Genomic DNA, 16,237 nt, shown 5'->3' on the forward strand with positions numbered 1-16,237 from the left:
CTCTGCCTAAGATTTTCCTTCTCTTTTTTTTCTGGCTTTTTCTGGTCCTTTTGCTCTGAAAAGCCCTGCCTCATACCTTCTTAACTTTTTTCTCTTACCACTATAATAAAAGATATTTTTTTCTTTGTATTTCCATGGTTAGCCTTTGTTTGGGGTTAGCCTTTGTTTGTTTTTTTTCCTGTTACTGTTAGCGCTTCTCTTGCTGTCTTTTGAATCTAGGCCTGCATTGTCCATTACGGTAGCCTCTAGCCACATCAGGCACTTGGCATATGAGTGCCACATGTTGAATTGACGATATTTGGATATATTGGCTTAAATGAAATGTACAATTAAAATTAATTTCACATGTTTATTTTTACCTTTTTAATGTGGCTAATAGAACATATATGAAATTATATATTACTCGTATTTTATTTCTGTTGGACAGTGCTGCACTAGACTAAATCACTGTTTGAGGGACTATCTGTGTCTCCAGCACAAAGCTTGGTATGTCCTAAATGTTTCTTATGACTGAATGAAAAAGAATTTGAAGTTAAAGCTGAGATACTTTTGGAAACATTTTGTAATTTTGGCTTTGTTAATTTGTTTTGAATCAGGTTTAAATGAAGATATTTTAGTAATCTTTGCTTTCTTATAATAACTAACTATGCTTTTTTTGAGATGTCATTTTAACCTCACTTCTTTGAAAGGTATTACTTTACTCTTGCATAGATTTTTTTAGTCCGTTTGTTTTGATCTTATCCCTATGTGTTTCTACTTTTTGGTCCTAATTTTATAAAAAGATCCAGTTTGTAGATATATCTGTTAATACATAAAATGTTGCTTGTTATCAGCAGATTTGACTTTATTTTTCATTTTTCTGCAGTTTTGGGAATATGATTTATAAGGAGAAGCGAGAATCTGTTAGTAAAGAAGATCTGGCAAGAGCTACTTTAGTTACTATCACCAATAACATTGGTTCTGTCGCACGAATGTGTGCTGTTAATGAGGTAAAAAAAAAAAAAAAAAAAAAAAAACACAAAACTTGAATTATCAAAAATGTGAATTGGAGTCCCATGTACACCTAGCAGGGCTTCTTCACTTTCCCTAAGGAGGCCTCTGGGATTGAGATGTAGCCCATTAAATGCCAAGACTCATTAGGTGTATATGTTACGTACCCAGTTGCTATATTACTTTTAAAGAAAGTAGCAGATAATTCAAATTGAAATAGGAGAAATTGAATCAGAAATTTTTTTTCAGAAAAACACAACCTAAATCCCTTGAGGATGTAAAAGAAAGTTCTAAGCATAAGACATTTTGAGGTACTTTGTGAAAGCATTTTTTTTAGTCTTAATGTTGCATTTGGAAGGCAGCTATGCTCACCACTATACCACCAGTGCTTAATGTTGCATTTGATTAGTGAAATTCTTGGAAGTTTTCTTACTGCCCTCGGCTTCTTTACAGTGCTGCCTTGTTGCATATGGATCAAGCAGCATTGTACAGGGCTATGAAGGCATTGAGACCTGTTCTTCATGATATTTGAGTGGTGTTTATTGTTCCAAGAAAAGTGTGAAAAGTGTATACTGTTAGATTGACCATATAGTTGGGACTCTTTGTTTGGAAGAGAATATATATATTTTAATTCTAGCTTCCTTATATAATAATAGATATATTTGCCCATTTAATTTTTATAAATATCAAATACTTTAAATGGATTGGGAAGTATGCTTTTCGAAGGAACCCTTCATTTGTTCATTCATTCATTTATTCATTGAGTAAATATTTACTGATTACCAGATGCCAGACATTGTTCTGGGTATTTGGAATATATTAATGAAGAAAACAAAGATCTGGCTTTGTGAAGCTTGCATTCATTCTAGTGACATATTAAGTAAATTGTGTAGTGTGTATTAGGTGATAAATGCTATTTTTTAAAAAGAGACGATCAAACAGGATAAAGAGGATTGGGAATAGGGCAGAGAGTGGTAGAGGACAAATTGCCAAGTAATTGAGTGGTTAAAGGAAAGCTTTATTGAAAATGTGATTCTTAGGCAGAGATTTGAAGGAGGTGAGGGGGAAACTGTGCATGTAGACATTTTGGGGAGAAAGCTTCCAGCAGAGAGAACAAATATGCAGATCCTCTGAATTATTCTGTGTTTAAATCCAGAACTTGATCTCATCAGTTTTTTAATAACTTAGAAACTTAAGTGTTAGTTGGTTGATGGAGTTACTAGTAGGCCATGTTGGGAGCTGACAACAATTTGAGACCTTTATTCTTAGCCCTCTATGTCTAAATTTCCACTGACCAATTGAGTTAACAATAATTTAGGCCATGGTTTACAGTATCCCAACTTATATACAAAGATTTCTACTCAAAAGTCAATATATCGTGAGAGTCGAAATAAGTTTTCTGGTGATTCAAACACCAGTTCCCCTGTCTAAGGTTTCCTAATCATAGAGATATCTAAGAAACCAAATTAGTGTGGAATCTTTGCAGAGAGAGAATGATTTGATGAATCAGGCAGGGGACGAAGAAAGAATGCTAGAATCCTAGGGGAATGCACATGCCAGTACCCCAGTCAGTATTACTCTCCAATTCTATAGAATCCACAGTTGCATGTCATTGTTCAACATGCATTGCAATGTGTGGGCCAAGTTTGCTACGTATCAACTAAATGCATTTTATAGTACTACCATGTTTTGTTTTGTTTTTTTAAATCACATCAATAATGTATCTCCAAATGACTTTGTAAGGGGGCTATTTATTGGCCATTTTCAAAAACAAATCTCACCTGAAATCATCTGCTAGGGTCTTTCTGGATCCTTTTTTTAAAAGTAGACTTTATTTTTTAGATCAGTTTTAGGTTCATGTAAAATTAAGTGGAAAACTCAGTGAGTTCCCATATACTACCTTCCATACACACACAGCCCTCTTCCATCCTCAGCATCCCATAGTAGAGTGATCATGTGTTACAGTCCATAATCCTGTGCACACATCATCATCACCCAAAGTCCATAATTTAGGGTTCTCTCTTGGTGTTACACGTTTTGTGGATTTTGGATGATGTGTGCAGAACTAATTTTTAAATACTCAGGATTATACAGCTGTATGCCAGGAATGTAGTAGGTATTATACTAATAAAGGGTAGTTGTTGTTTACATTTTTAAATAAATATTTTGAAACCTTTTATATTGTAAAATCTGTTATTTTTACAAGTTTTTTCTTTGTTCTTTTCTTTTAGAAAATAAACAGAGTTGTCTTTGTTGGAAATTTTTTACGTGTCAATACCCTCTCGATGAAACTTTTGGCATATGCACTGGATTACTGGTCAAAAGGTCAACTAAAAGCATTGTTTCTAGAACATGAGGTATGGTAGGAAAATGTTTTTTGTGAATTTTAATAGCATGTTTTTTAAGAGACAGGGTCTTGCTCTGTCACTCAGGCATGAGTTCAGTGGCACAATGATGGCTTACTGCAGCCTCTTCCTCCTGGGCTCAGCAATCCTCCCACCTCAGCCTCCCAAGTAGCTGGGACCACAGGTATGCACCACTATGCCCAGCTAATTTATTTTTATTAATATTTTTTGTGGAGACAGGATCACTCTTTGTTGCCCAGGCTAGTCTGGAACCCCTGGTCTCAAGCAATCCTTTATAGGTCTGAGCCACTGTGCCGAGCCTTAAGTAGCAGAATATTGGTTCCTTCACTTCAGTTTCAGTTGTGGGGAAGAGAATTACAATAACCTGTTAGGCACCCCCAAATTTTTTTGTATTCATTTACTACATGCAGTTAAATTCTGATCTGAGCCATTATCAGTCCACATAATGTTTTGGATTAACTTAACTTGCATCATTTTGTGATCAAAGTCAAATGGCTGTATCATTACATATTAGTAACAGAGATTCAAATTATTCTGCTCTTAAAAGCTTCCATGTCTCATTGTCACTGCTCACACAATACAAATAAGAATGGTGTGCCCTTGTGGTGCAATTCCACATGGCATGCAGTGAGAGTGTCAGGCACAGCCACAGGAAGTTAGTTTGTTTATTAAGTAAAGGGGAGAGGGTGCAGAATTGCTATTACAGTCCTGGAAGCTTTAGTGTCTAAAGGCCACACTTTTAGAATACGTATTTCAATGTGAGCTTATAGGCCCAGCGACTCAAGAGGCTGAGATGGGAGGACCACGTGAGCCCAGGAATTCAAGGCCAGTCTGGGCAAAATAGTGAGACCGTGTCTCTAAAAATAATAATAAATAAAAATACGTATTTCAAAGGTGTGTAGATATCAAGAATACAGATTCAGAAAATTTTTTATAATAGTTAACAACGCAGAAATTGGTAGGTTTCCAAATATTATTAAACAAATATATTGTGCATAGTTGTGTGTTCTCAAGTGGTTAATATTATATGCTAACTTAAAAGCTGTACTACATAACAGTTATTTTTAAATTATACAGGGATACTTTGGAGCAGTTGGTGCACTTCTTGGGCTGCCAAATTTCAGCTAAAGCATCAGGTCTCTCTCTCTGCTAATAAATGTCATCCAAGAGGAACTAAAACCAGAGGCATTATTACTGCATTGTTTGTCACTGGGAACCAAAGGATAAAAGAGTAGCATAAGCTGCTGAATGTTGCCATATTAAAGGAGAGAACTTGGTAACGTGAAGTATTTCTCATTGAAATGCTTTCCCTTTTGTATATAGCCAGTGTTAAATCCTTAAATGCAATACAGCCTCTGATTATTGAGCTTCCTCTTAAAAAGATTTTTTAATTTTATGTAGCCAGCATTGCAGTACTGTATGCTCAAACACAAATCTTAAAGTCTCGGAAATGTTTAGCTTATGAAAATAATCGACTGAATATTTGTTACAAGTCTGTTTTATGTGTTTTGATTACTAGTGAGCAGAAAATAACATACCCTGTATTCAAAATTACTGAAATGGCAATCAAAGATAATCATTTTTATGTGATTTTAGAAATGTTAAGGCAATACTACTAATTATTGTAGGTTTTTTTTAACGTATCACCCAAAGCATGTATGTGATCTTTCCCTATAAGTGTCTTTTTCTCAAATGCCATAATTAACTGAAATACTATTATTAAATTTTCATGAGAATTCTAAAATGAATCCTGGGAAATGCATGTTTGGTGATGTTGCACTTTCTGTATTTTACAGGAATTAGTCAATACATGTTGAAATGTTTAACATTTTAAGATTGGAGGCTTAATTACTGGGAGTCTGTCTAATGAAGTCCTGGGACTATTGTAATGGAATATGATTTGAGTTCACTGTGCTCTTTTTGTTTGTTTGTTTTGGTCATATATACATTCAAAACTTTTAAAACAACCACAATAACATTAATAATAGAAAATTCATATGGAAATATTCACAATCTAGTCACTGAAAAATGGGAAAACCTCTACCATGCCTTATTATTACCTTTTGCTGTTTGAGGAGCCAGAAATAGAGGTGCAGTTAGAGGAAGGTCACTTTTTCCAACAAAACCCACTCCATAGCCATGTGGATTTTTATCCAAAGGCTCAACAACCAGAGGGAGTGGTGAGAACTGGTAACTAAAATACTGTTATTGGCAAGGGTTTGAAATGTGTAAGAACCTAGGAGGGAAAGGAAGATTGAGCAACATAGGAAAAGGGGAAGAGAGGGTGTCACCAAGGTCCAATCTCCATTTATAAAAATACTGCAAAACCAGGAGTTGATTGTAGAAGTGCCCATGATCCATGGCAGGAGTAAATCTCTCCACCTCCTCTAACTCTCTGAAGACTCTAGAGTTGGAGCAAGTCTTCCATTTGCTTCTTACCCCTTAAAAGAATGCCTTCCACTTCCCAACAGCTCCCATCAAGGGACCCCAAGAGGCCACCATGCTCTGATTTCACACTTTCTTTCCTATTCCCCTTGCCTGAATCTGGAGTGGGGTTGAGCCCTCTGCCCTCAACCTTAAGATTTAGGAAGTTCTTCTTTCCCCAACTGTTTAACTTGGAAAGGGAGATGAGTCTGAATTTTGAAGTTCCGAATGCAAATTCCACTCAGCAGAGGCAATGTTATTAATGTACATAGGGACAGTGGAATGAATTTTAATAGATTCTATCCAAAAGGGTTTGTTCCTCTTATTTCCTCTATGTAGGAAGATGTGTCTTGGGCAACTTTATCAGTGTCAATGGAAAAATGATAGGCACTACAATGAAATGGCAGGATGCCAATATGAGATCTTTCAGGAATAATAAGAAATACAGTTTGTATAAAATAAACTAGCTCAAATAAGAAAGTTTTCAATGACAGTGATAGTGTTCATTTGTAAGAGAGTTCTAGAACCTCGCTGTCCAGTGCAGTAGCCACTACCCATATGTAGCTGTTGAGCATTTGAAATGTGGTTAGTCCAAATTGAGATGTGCTCTAAGTGTAAAATATACACTGGTTTTGAAGACTAAGGACAATAAAAGGTTAAATATCTCCTAATTTTTTGTATTGATTACATGTTGAAATGTTAACATTGGAAATACTGGGCTAAAGAAAAATATACAATTAAAATGAATCTTGGCCAGGTGCGGTGGCTCATGCCTGTAATCCCAGCACTTTGAGAGGCCAAGGTGGGCGGGTCACCTGAGGTCAGGAGTTCGAGACTAGCCTGGCCAGCGTGGCAAAACCCTGTCTACTAAAAATACAAAAATTAGCCAGGCGTGGTGGTGCACACCTGTAGTCCCAGCTACTCGGGAGGCTGAGGCAGGAGAATCGCTTGAACCTGGGAGGAGGAGGAGGCTGCAGTGAGCTGAGATTGTGCCACTGCACTCCAGCCTAGGCGACAGAGTGAGACTCTGTCTCCAAAAAAAAAAAAAAAAAAATCATCTGTTTCCAATTATTTTTAAATGTGCTTACTAGAAAAGATAAAATCACACATGGTTCACATTTTATTTCTATTAAGACAGCACTGTTAAGAACATAGAGCTTTGAGGCATTGTGGTATTAGAACCAAATCTATTTACCACAGTGAGCTTAACAGGGAGTTACTTGAGATCTTAATAAAAAGTTATAATCTTTGGCAGCCTTCATTATGATGTTGTGTTCTTATTATTCCAGTAATTCTAGATTACATATGGGAAAAGCTAAGAGCCACAGTGGTGAGATGGTTGCTCACTCTAGCAGGTAATTTCAGTTTGAAAGGATAAAATATATGAATGATAGTTCCACATTAACCAGAGGACAGTGATGAAATAACTTAGACTCTGACCATTCCATTTTTTCTTAAAGACTGCCCTAAATCTATAGATGCTAATACAGTATTTGCCACAGGTATAAAACTTGTAGTTACTATCATTCAATTACGATTCTTATCTGTACAGATATACAAATCAGAAACTTTTAAAATAAGTTGAACTAATGGAATTTTGGATCAGATATTTAGTCACTACAACAAAAATATTAAAGCAAGGAACATGAAGTCATTGTAGGGTTTTAAAATGGCTACTGACTGACATGAATTCAGAGTTTCAAACAGTCTAAATTCTAAAAACTTACCTTTACATGCTTTTCCTCCTAAGTAACCACTCTTATAATTCATACATTCATGTCTTTAGGTAAAGAAAACTGAATTTTAAACACTTGAGGCTGGGTGCAGTGGCTCATGCCTGTAATCGAATATAAGAACTTGAGTATAAAATTTGAAAACTACGTGGGGAAATGTCTTTATCATGCATCTCTTGATAGTCTACTGAAAACTATTAAGTAAAACTGTGGTCTGTAAAAAAAAAAAAAAAAAACCCATAGTGATACTTACTTACCTTGTGTAATGTAAACAATTTTTCAAGCTCTTTAAAGTACATCTAAATTTACTGGTAATGTATAGAAGTCAGTTTTATCCCCAAGCATTTCTACTTCCTAAACCATTAGCAAGAGACTCAAAACAACTTCACTAAACTATTGGACCTCCAGTGTTAACTTGCCAACATAAAAATCTGAAAAGCTTTGTAATCACTATCAAAAATACAAAAGAGAGAATAAATTCCCAGGTAAACGGCTTTACAGATTTTGGAACTATTATGCTTTTGTTTACTAAATATTGATCCTTGTAGTAATTTGCAGTATTGCCTCAGACTCCCACAAAGTTTCAAAATAGCTCATCTATTAGATTCCTGTAACATTTATGTGGGATAAACGTGGTTTTGTTGCTGTTGTTCATAATAGAATAAAATACGTAGCTTTGATGGTTCAGGTGTAATACAAAGAAATAACTACGTTTGGGCCTGAGATAAATGTGGTAAAGCAAGAACACAGAGATGCTGTAATGATGAGTGAGTTTTATAGCATTACTGAGAACCTGAAAACTTGCTGCCAAGGACGCTTTGAAGGTTTTGTTGGCCAGAAGAAGCATCTCTGGAATCCCACTCCTAGCTCTTCCTTGAATATTTGAAAAGAATTAGATAAGGGCCATGGGGACCCAGGTCACCCCACCTCTTCTTTTCAGTTTGGCTACAACATTGGAGTCATCAATGCTCCTGAGACAATCATATAGGACTTTCTCAATTACACTTCGAAAGAGAGGTTAGAAGACTCTCCCTCTGAGGTGTTGCTCATGTCCCCCTGGCCCTTGTCTGTGGCTATCTTCCCCAGTGGTGGTATGATTGGCTCCTTTCTGTTGCACTCTTCATCAACCACTTTGGCAGTTGCAATTCAATGCTTATCATCAATTTGTTGGCTATCACTGGTTGCCTTACGGGATTCTGCAAAAAAGCTGAGTTAGGTTGAAATGCTGATCCTGGGCCACTAGATTACTGGCTTGTAATGCGGACTCTTCACAAGTTTTGTGCCCATGTACATTGGAGAGATCTCGCCTACTCCCCTTTGGGGTACGTTTAGTGCTCTCAACCAGCTGGGCATCATTGTTGGTATTCTAGAGATCCAGATCTTTGGTCTGGAGTTCATCTTGGGGTCTGAAGAGCTATGCCCAGTGATACTGGGCTTTACCATCCTTCCAGCTGTCCTATAAAGTGTAGCCCTTCCATTTTGCCCTGAAAGTCATAAGTTTTTGTTCATTAACAGACAGGAAGAGTACTAATGAGATCCTTCAGCAATTGTAGGGGACTCAGGATGTGTCCCAGGACATCTAGGAGATAAGAGTGCTAGGATGATACAAGAAAAGCAAGTCACTGCACTGGCGCTCTTTAGAGTACCCAGCTACGAACAACCCACTGTCATTTCCATCATGCTCCAGCTCTCTCAGTAGCTCTCTGGAATCAATGTTGTCTTCTGTTACTCAATGAGAATCTTCAAGGATTTAGGTGTTGAGAAGCCAATCTATAGATTAGTGCAGGAGTGGTTAATACTATCTTCTTGACTGTACTCTCTCTGTTTCTGGTTGAAAGGGCAGGAAGACTTTACATATGATAGGTCTTGAGGCATGGCGTTTTGTTCTGTCCTCATGATTGTTTCTTTGTTATTAAAGGATGAGTATGGTGGGATGTGCTTTGTCTATAGTGGGGATATCTTCGTCTTTGTGGCCTTCTCTGAAGTTGGACCAGGCCTCATTCCCTGGAATACTGTGGCCACACTCTTCAGTTTGCAATAGCAGTGGCTGGTTGCTCCAACTGGACCTCCAACTTTCTGGTTGGATTGCTCTTCCTGAACAATTATCTAGTTTAAGTGTGTTGTTGCTTTAGGGTCATGGCATGCTTATGTATTTCTGTTACCATCTGACCATGGTACTATGCCAAGTTCTCTTAGGGGACCTGAATCTTTCCAGTAGACCACATTTGAGATAGTATGAGTCAACTGGGCACAGTTCCAACAATCCAAAATACATACGTACTTCACTGAAGCAGATCTCATGATTCCATTAACTGCATTTCTAAAATTGGACTTTGAGCAGCCAATTTCTAAGGATTAAAAAGAAACTTTAATGCATTGTAGACCTCTGTACACAGAAAAATCTTTGTAACTTTTGGGCTTAATTTTCATTCTTAAAAAATCTGGTAACTTTTTCAAATGCAAGGAGCACTGTCAGTTTGCTGTGAGGCTAGGCAAAGAACACAAGATATAGAATTTCCCATCACCACCACCCTGACCCCGCGAGAAGATTGCCTTTTAATTAGAGACTCGTAGAACTAGTGCCTTTTAAGTTCTACACTCATCTTTTCCAAAGACTATTAGTAAACTTGCCATGTAGTTTGACATGGCAGTTCCTTGCTCAGCTACTCTAAATAAATTTGGAAATTAGGTGGTCTCTTAGTTTGGGTAAAGTCAGTACTATTGCCAGTAATATACATGGTAATTGAAAGCTCTTAAAGTGGTTTAGATTATTTGCCAAATATTAGACTCTATAAAAATTTCTGAGGTTTTTTTTTCTTTTACCTTTGAGTGTACATGTGATTGCTATAATGTAAATACCAGTCCCTTAAAGACTGTTTCTATAAGCAGAATGATGCAGCACAAAGTGAAAAGGTTTTCCTCTTATTCCAGCAGTATTCTTGCCTTCAAAGAGTAGTCCATTACATCTTGCCTTGATTTTTAAGGTTGTTTTCTTGGATGGAAAGCTTAACTGGATGGTAATTTCCATATGTTCTTTATAACCACTCTGTATATTATAAGCAAAATTTTGTCATATTTTATTGCATCTTTGTCTGTTGAGCACTTTATGCATTGTAGTCTATTGCATTTGAGAATGTAGTTTAGAAATTCTTTCACTGTTTAAAGCCATGTGACAACTGATAGAGGATAATGAAAACGAGTGTACATTATTTGGAATTTAACTGTTTTATGGTGGGTGTAAACAAAACATTAGAAATGTATTATCTTTTTGTGATAATACTCTCTGACCTCACTTAAAATGATCTGCCATGAGGTGTCCATGATCAAGTTTATGTTTGTTTCTATCATCAGATAATCTCAGAAAATAGTGTGTTTTATCTATATTACTGCTGCTTTTCAACATTTAAGAAAATAATTGTCTTCTGGTTTCTACTGAGCCTAGTAATAATCACTAAAGACCTAAAAAAGTGAGTAATTCTTTCCTTCTGTTAAGAGTATTTGGATAGCCCATTCACAACAATGGTGGTGTGAAAATGAATCATCCCAGCTTTTCTGACATACCTAAATTTTGAATAATTAATTTCCACTTCCAAAAAGTTCAAATGTTTTCTTAAAGCAGTCACTACTATTTGCATTAGTCCTGTATATTCAGTGAATGTGAGGTCATGTTTGGTATTGTATTAGAAGTAGTGTTGGTCACTGGTCTTGCCTCTTTGAACATTATTTTCGTTTGTAAAATGAGGGAGTTGGTTTGTTATGATGGGAAGTGAGTCAGTTTTCAGGGTCCTGAGAAAGTTGCTTCATTCATGGCTGTGTTTGGGATAACTAAAGTAATTTTTTTTTTCAGGTATTTGATGTCATGTTTTGGAGTTAATATTTAGTGCTTATATAATTTTAAGTTATTACATAATTTTTATTGGTATATTTTGTAGGTACTAGGTATTGGATTCTCACCAAACCAGTAGAATGGTATTCTCTCTTAATATGTCATTGCCTGTAATGGCCAGGTAGATATACCTTAAAGTAATATGAAAGGTTTTATATGTATATTAAAATGTTTGTACTTTTAAATCTGTAAAGGTTATCTGGAATTTTTACTGTGTTAACTTCAGAATTATATGGGCATTATGACTTTTTCATTGTACAAAAAAAATTATTCATAAATGTTGGAATACAGATGTTCCTTGACTTATGATAGGGTTATGTTCCAGTAGACCCATTGTAAATTGAAAATACCGTGAGTTGAAAATACATTTAATATGCCTAACCTACTGAACATCCTAGCTTAGCCTAGCCTATCTTAAATGTGTTCAGAACACTTAACGTTGGCCTTTCCTTGGGCAAAATCATCTAATACAAAACCTATTTTATAATGAAGTATTTAATATCTCAAATAAGAGTATTGTACCACATATCGTTAGCCCAGGATAATATCAGAATACGAAATTTGAAGTACAGTTTTTAACTGAATGTGTATTGCTTTTGCCCCATTTTAAAGTTGAAAAACCATAAGTCAAACCGTTAAGTCGGACTGTTTGTGTTACATATATTTGGGACTTTTTAGTGGCCCTTTTTAGAAAGTTGTTTCTTATTTCTGATCATTGTGAGTGGGGATAGATGTGGGAAGAACCATGTCTCTACTAAAAATACAAAAAGTAGCCAGGCTTGTTGGCACACACCTATAGTCCCAGCTACTCGGGAGATGGAGGCAGGAGAATCGCTTGAACCGGTGGGGCAGAGGGCAGATCATGCCACTGTATTCCAGCCTGGGCAATAGAGTAATACTCTGTCTCAAAAATGAATGAATGAATGAATGAATGAATGTACTATGAGCTGATACTGGGATTTCGGGTACCACAGTTTGTGCTGAATGGTATGTTTGGGGTAAATCAGTTTTTCTTCTTATAGAATTTCGGTGTTTTTGCTGCAACTGCTACCAATTTTGCGTTTAAAAGAACAAAAGAGGAATGTATTTTTCAAAGGAGTGAATGAGGTTAAAATCAAGGTTTTGAATGGTATAAATATGCAACTAATTCAATTGTAGGATATTATTAAATTTTTTATTTCTAAACATGTTTCTTTCATACACTGCAGTGCTTACAGTTCCAATAGCTTTCCAAGAAAACATTTCCATGTTTGCATTATTTGTAAAGTATACATAAATAATGTAAAGTAATTTGGGATTATCTCAACTTTACATTGTTTGTCTGAATTTCATCGATGTCGTACCTGGCTCAGTCAATAGTTGTCACAGGTATTAAGCCATCTTGGAATTTGCTACTTTTTTCTGGGGAACCTGTTTTAGTTTAGTTTACAGCATTTAGAAATAGAAGGTAACTTTATAGAAGTAACACCAGTATCCTAGTCTGCTTGCCCCGAATATAATTAATAGTATTAGGATGTAAGTGATATTAAGATGGTTTTTATTATTTTTTATACACTGTGTGCTTTTACTTTTTGTTTAAACTACAGCTAAAACCTGATTTTTTAACTAAAATCGAATGGCGTTTATCTTAGTGACCAGTTATTGACCAAATCATATTCAGAAGATGTTATTATGTCCCAATCTAAGGAATCCTTTAATGTGGGGATTAATTTTACTTACACATGCCATTTCAGTTTAAGTTGCCTCGTTCTATTACATCATTCTTGTCGAGTCTAAGCTTTATCATGTCTGAATTCTTTTAACACTGAATCTGTGATGTAAAAATGTATGATGTGCCATAAATTTTATTCATAATAAACTAAGTTATAGCCTATTGTAATCTGTAAAACATTTCTTGTAAATTACCTAATTTATTTTTTCATTTATGTACAGTATCTTATGTAAATTTGAAAAATGTTTGCCATGGCGCATTCTGTAAACATTCCCGTATTCCTTTACTTAATGCTTATTTGCATGAAGGTAACTTGGGTTTTGCTTGTTTGTATTGGCTAACCATTAAGCGAACTTCAGTTTCTCTGCCTTTTCTTCTGTAGTTTAACCGTTTCTAATTTTGTTCATATTCTAAATAGATGTTAGAATCATACTTTTTATTTCCTATTTTCTAAATAAATTATCTAAGTTGTTTACTATGTGTACCTTTTTATTATTTACCTTACATATTCCTACATTTTCATTTTGATTAAGTGCAAGGTTGTGGTTAGTTCCGTGAGCGCAAGAACTTTGTAAAGTCTTGTTCACCTCTAGATCCCCAGTACCTGGCACAGAGAAGGCATTGATGAAATTTAGGACTTGCATTTATTAAGATGTGAAAACTTGCCCCCTTGAGACCACGTTATCCTGCATCAGAAATGATTGTTGTTGGCCTTTTTGGTTTTTGGGTTTTTGGTTTTTTTTTTATAGTCTCTGTAGACTGAGCTGGTATGTAGTGGTGCAGTCGTAGCTCACTGCAGCCTCAGCCTCCCAACTAGCTGAGACTACTGGCATGCACCAGCATGCCTGGCTATGGTTTTGTTTGTTGGTTAGGTGTTTGTTTCGTTTTGTTTGTGTGGGTGTGTGTGTGTGTGTGTGTAAATGGGGTTTCGCCATGTTGCCCAGGCTGTTCTCAAAACTCCTGGGCTCAAGTGATCCACCCACCTTGGCATCCGAAAGTGCTGGGATTACAGGCTTTATGGAGTATGTGAGATGTTTTGATACAGGCATGCATGTGAAATAAGCACATCATGGAGAATGGGGTATCCATCGCCTGTTAAGTTAAGTTTGTTTAAAAAAACATCTTAATATGTGAGGCAGTAAGTTGAAAACTTGACGGCTGTGTTTTCAAATTGTATGATTGTCATGGCTCCAGGCATAGTTTTCAAATCATATTATTGTCTTCACTTGGAGCGTATAGGGATGGTTGAAAACATGAACATGACTACCATGTGACATGTGAAGTACCTCTATCCTTTATTTAAAAATTAGCAAGAACTAGGATGAAAAAAATGTGAGATCTGGACTAAAGGAGAACATGATGCAGTATGGAAGAGAGTTGAGGTGTAGTTTAGCTATTCAAATGTAGAAAGTACTGCTGTTGCAAGCACTTAGAAATAAGCTCCTGAAGAGCAAACATTCAAGGCTACACACTTAAGTCTTTCATTTAAATAAACTTTCCAAGGAGGGAAAAGTCTGTACTGGAGTCAATACACAGTGCTATATAAATTTTGAAAGCGGCCAGGAGCAGTAGGTCACACCTACAATCCCAGCACTTTGGGAAACCAAGGCAGGTGGATCACTTGAGGCCAGGAATTCAAGACCAGCCTGGCCAATGAGGCAAAACCCCATCTTTACTAAAATTACAAAAGTTAGCTGGGTGTGGTGGCTCACACCTATAGTTCCAGCTACTGGGGAGGCTGAGGCATGAGAATCACTTGAACCCAGGAGGTGGAGGTTGCAGTGAGCCAAGATCGTGCCACTGCTCTCCAACCTGGGCGACAGAGTGAGACTGTCTCAAAAAAAATGAATTTTGAAAGCAGGATGTCTGCTTTCTATGATATAGTCCTTAATGAGTGTATTGTGTATTGAACAAACTTTAATATTTCTGCATCTAAAAATCTATTGATCATTTTCTATGGTAATACTATAAGTTCCTATTTTAAGATATTCCTGTGCATCTGGTTTTGGTGGGTGGAGAGGAGTTTAGGATTTGACTTTTTCCCTAAAGTAAACCTGGAAAACCTGACTAGCTTCCGGAATTTACATCCTTTTCATAGAAAATTGGTACTTTCTGATAGTTTTTAATGTTACCCAGAGGTTAACAATACCCCAGAAGTGCAGTTGACCACATGTTTAGGTAAGTAAGTGCTTATCCCCAGCCAGGGCTTTAAACATAAACTTTACAGTTTCTGGAAACAGCAAAAATTACCAAAACTATGAAGGCATATTCTTTTTGATCTAAGCCCATTTTGCTCATTTTCTTCTAGCAAGTTTGGAGTCCAGCCAACCCAGATTTCTTTGAAAACAAACACAAAACATTAAATGATACCACCAAAAGAATTCAAGCACCTGGCCAGTCACGGTGGCTGACGCCTGTAATCCCAACACTCTGGGAGACCCAGGCAGGTGGATCATGAAGTCGGGAGATCAAAACCATCCTGGCTAACATGGTGAAACCCTGTCTCTACTGAAAATACAAAAAACTTAGCCAGGCGTAGTGGCCGGCACCTGTAGTCCCAGCTACTTGGGAGGCTGAGGCAGGAGAATGGCGTGAACCCAGGAGGCGGAGCTTACACTGAGCCTAGATCCATGCGACTGCACTCCAGCCTGGGTGACCGAGTGAGACTCCGTCTAAAAAAAAAAAAAAAAGAATTCAAGCAGCTGAACTTGAAAAAAGTAACTTGGCCCTCCGTATCTGTGAGTTCCACATCTATGGATTCAGCCAACTGTGAATTGAAAACATTTGAAACAAAAAATAATACCACAATAAAAATAATATATGGAAGCTTGATAAGAATACATGGACACAAAGGGGAACGACAGAAACTGGGGCCTACTTTAGGTTGGAAGCTGGGAGGAGGGATAGGATCAGAAAAATATCTTGGGTACTAGGCCTAGTACTTGGGTGATGAAATAATCTGTACAATAAACTCCTGTGTCATGAGTTAATCTGTATAACCTGCTCATGTACCCTGGAACCTAAAATAAAAGTTTAAAAAATAATGCAAATAAAAAATACAGTGTAACAGCTATTTGCAGTGTATTCGGTATTAAAAATAAGGATAATTTAAAGTATATGGGAGTTA

The 16,237-nt window shown here is 36.6% G+C and overlaps 1 protein-coding gene and 1 pseudogene across 3 annotated transcripts in view; both read left to right on the forward strand.

Annotated features, from left to right (window-relative positions):
• The window catches only part of PANK3 (pantothenate kinase 3), a 32,700-nt gene extending 19,115 nt beyond the window's left edge, over positions 1 to 13,585 (forward strand). For all 3 annotated transcript variants that reach the window (XM_063642632.1, XM_055285298.2, XM_055285300.2), the window contains 3 exons: positions 866 to 989; positions 3,222 to 3,347; positions 4,434 to 13,585. In XM_063642632.1, the coding sequence (XP_063498702.1) occupies positions 866 to 989; positions 3,222 to 3,347; positions 4,434 to 4,484 (301 nt within the window). In that variant the 3' untranslated portion in view covers positions 4,485 to 13,585. The remainder of the gene's footprint in view (positions 1 to 865; positions 990 to 3,221; positions 3,348 to 4,433) is intronic.
• On the forward strand, positions 5,402 to 13,585 carry LOC129486035 (solute carrier family 2, facilitated glucose transporter member 3-like; annotated as a pseudogene).
• Positions 13,586 to 16,237: the final 2,652 nt, after the last annotated feature.

This window comes from Symphalangus syndactylus, chromosome 7 (genome assembly GCF_028878055.3).
Source record: "Symphalangus syndactylus isolate Jambi chromosome 7, NHGRI_mSymSyn1-v2.1_pri, whole genome shotgun sequence".
Lineage (NCBI taxonomy): Eukaryota > Metazoa > Chordata > Mammalia > Primates > Hylobatidae > Symphalangus > Symphalangus syndactylus.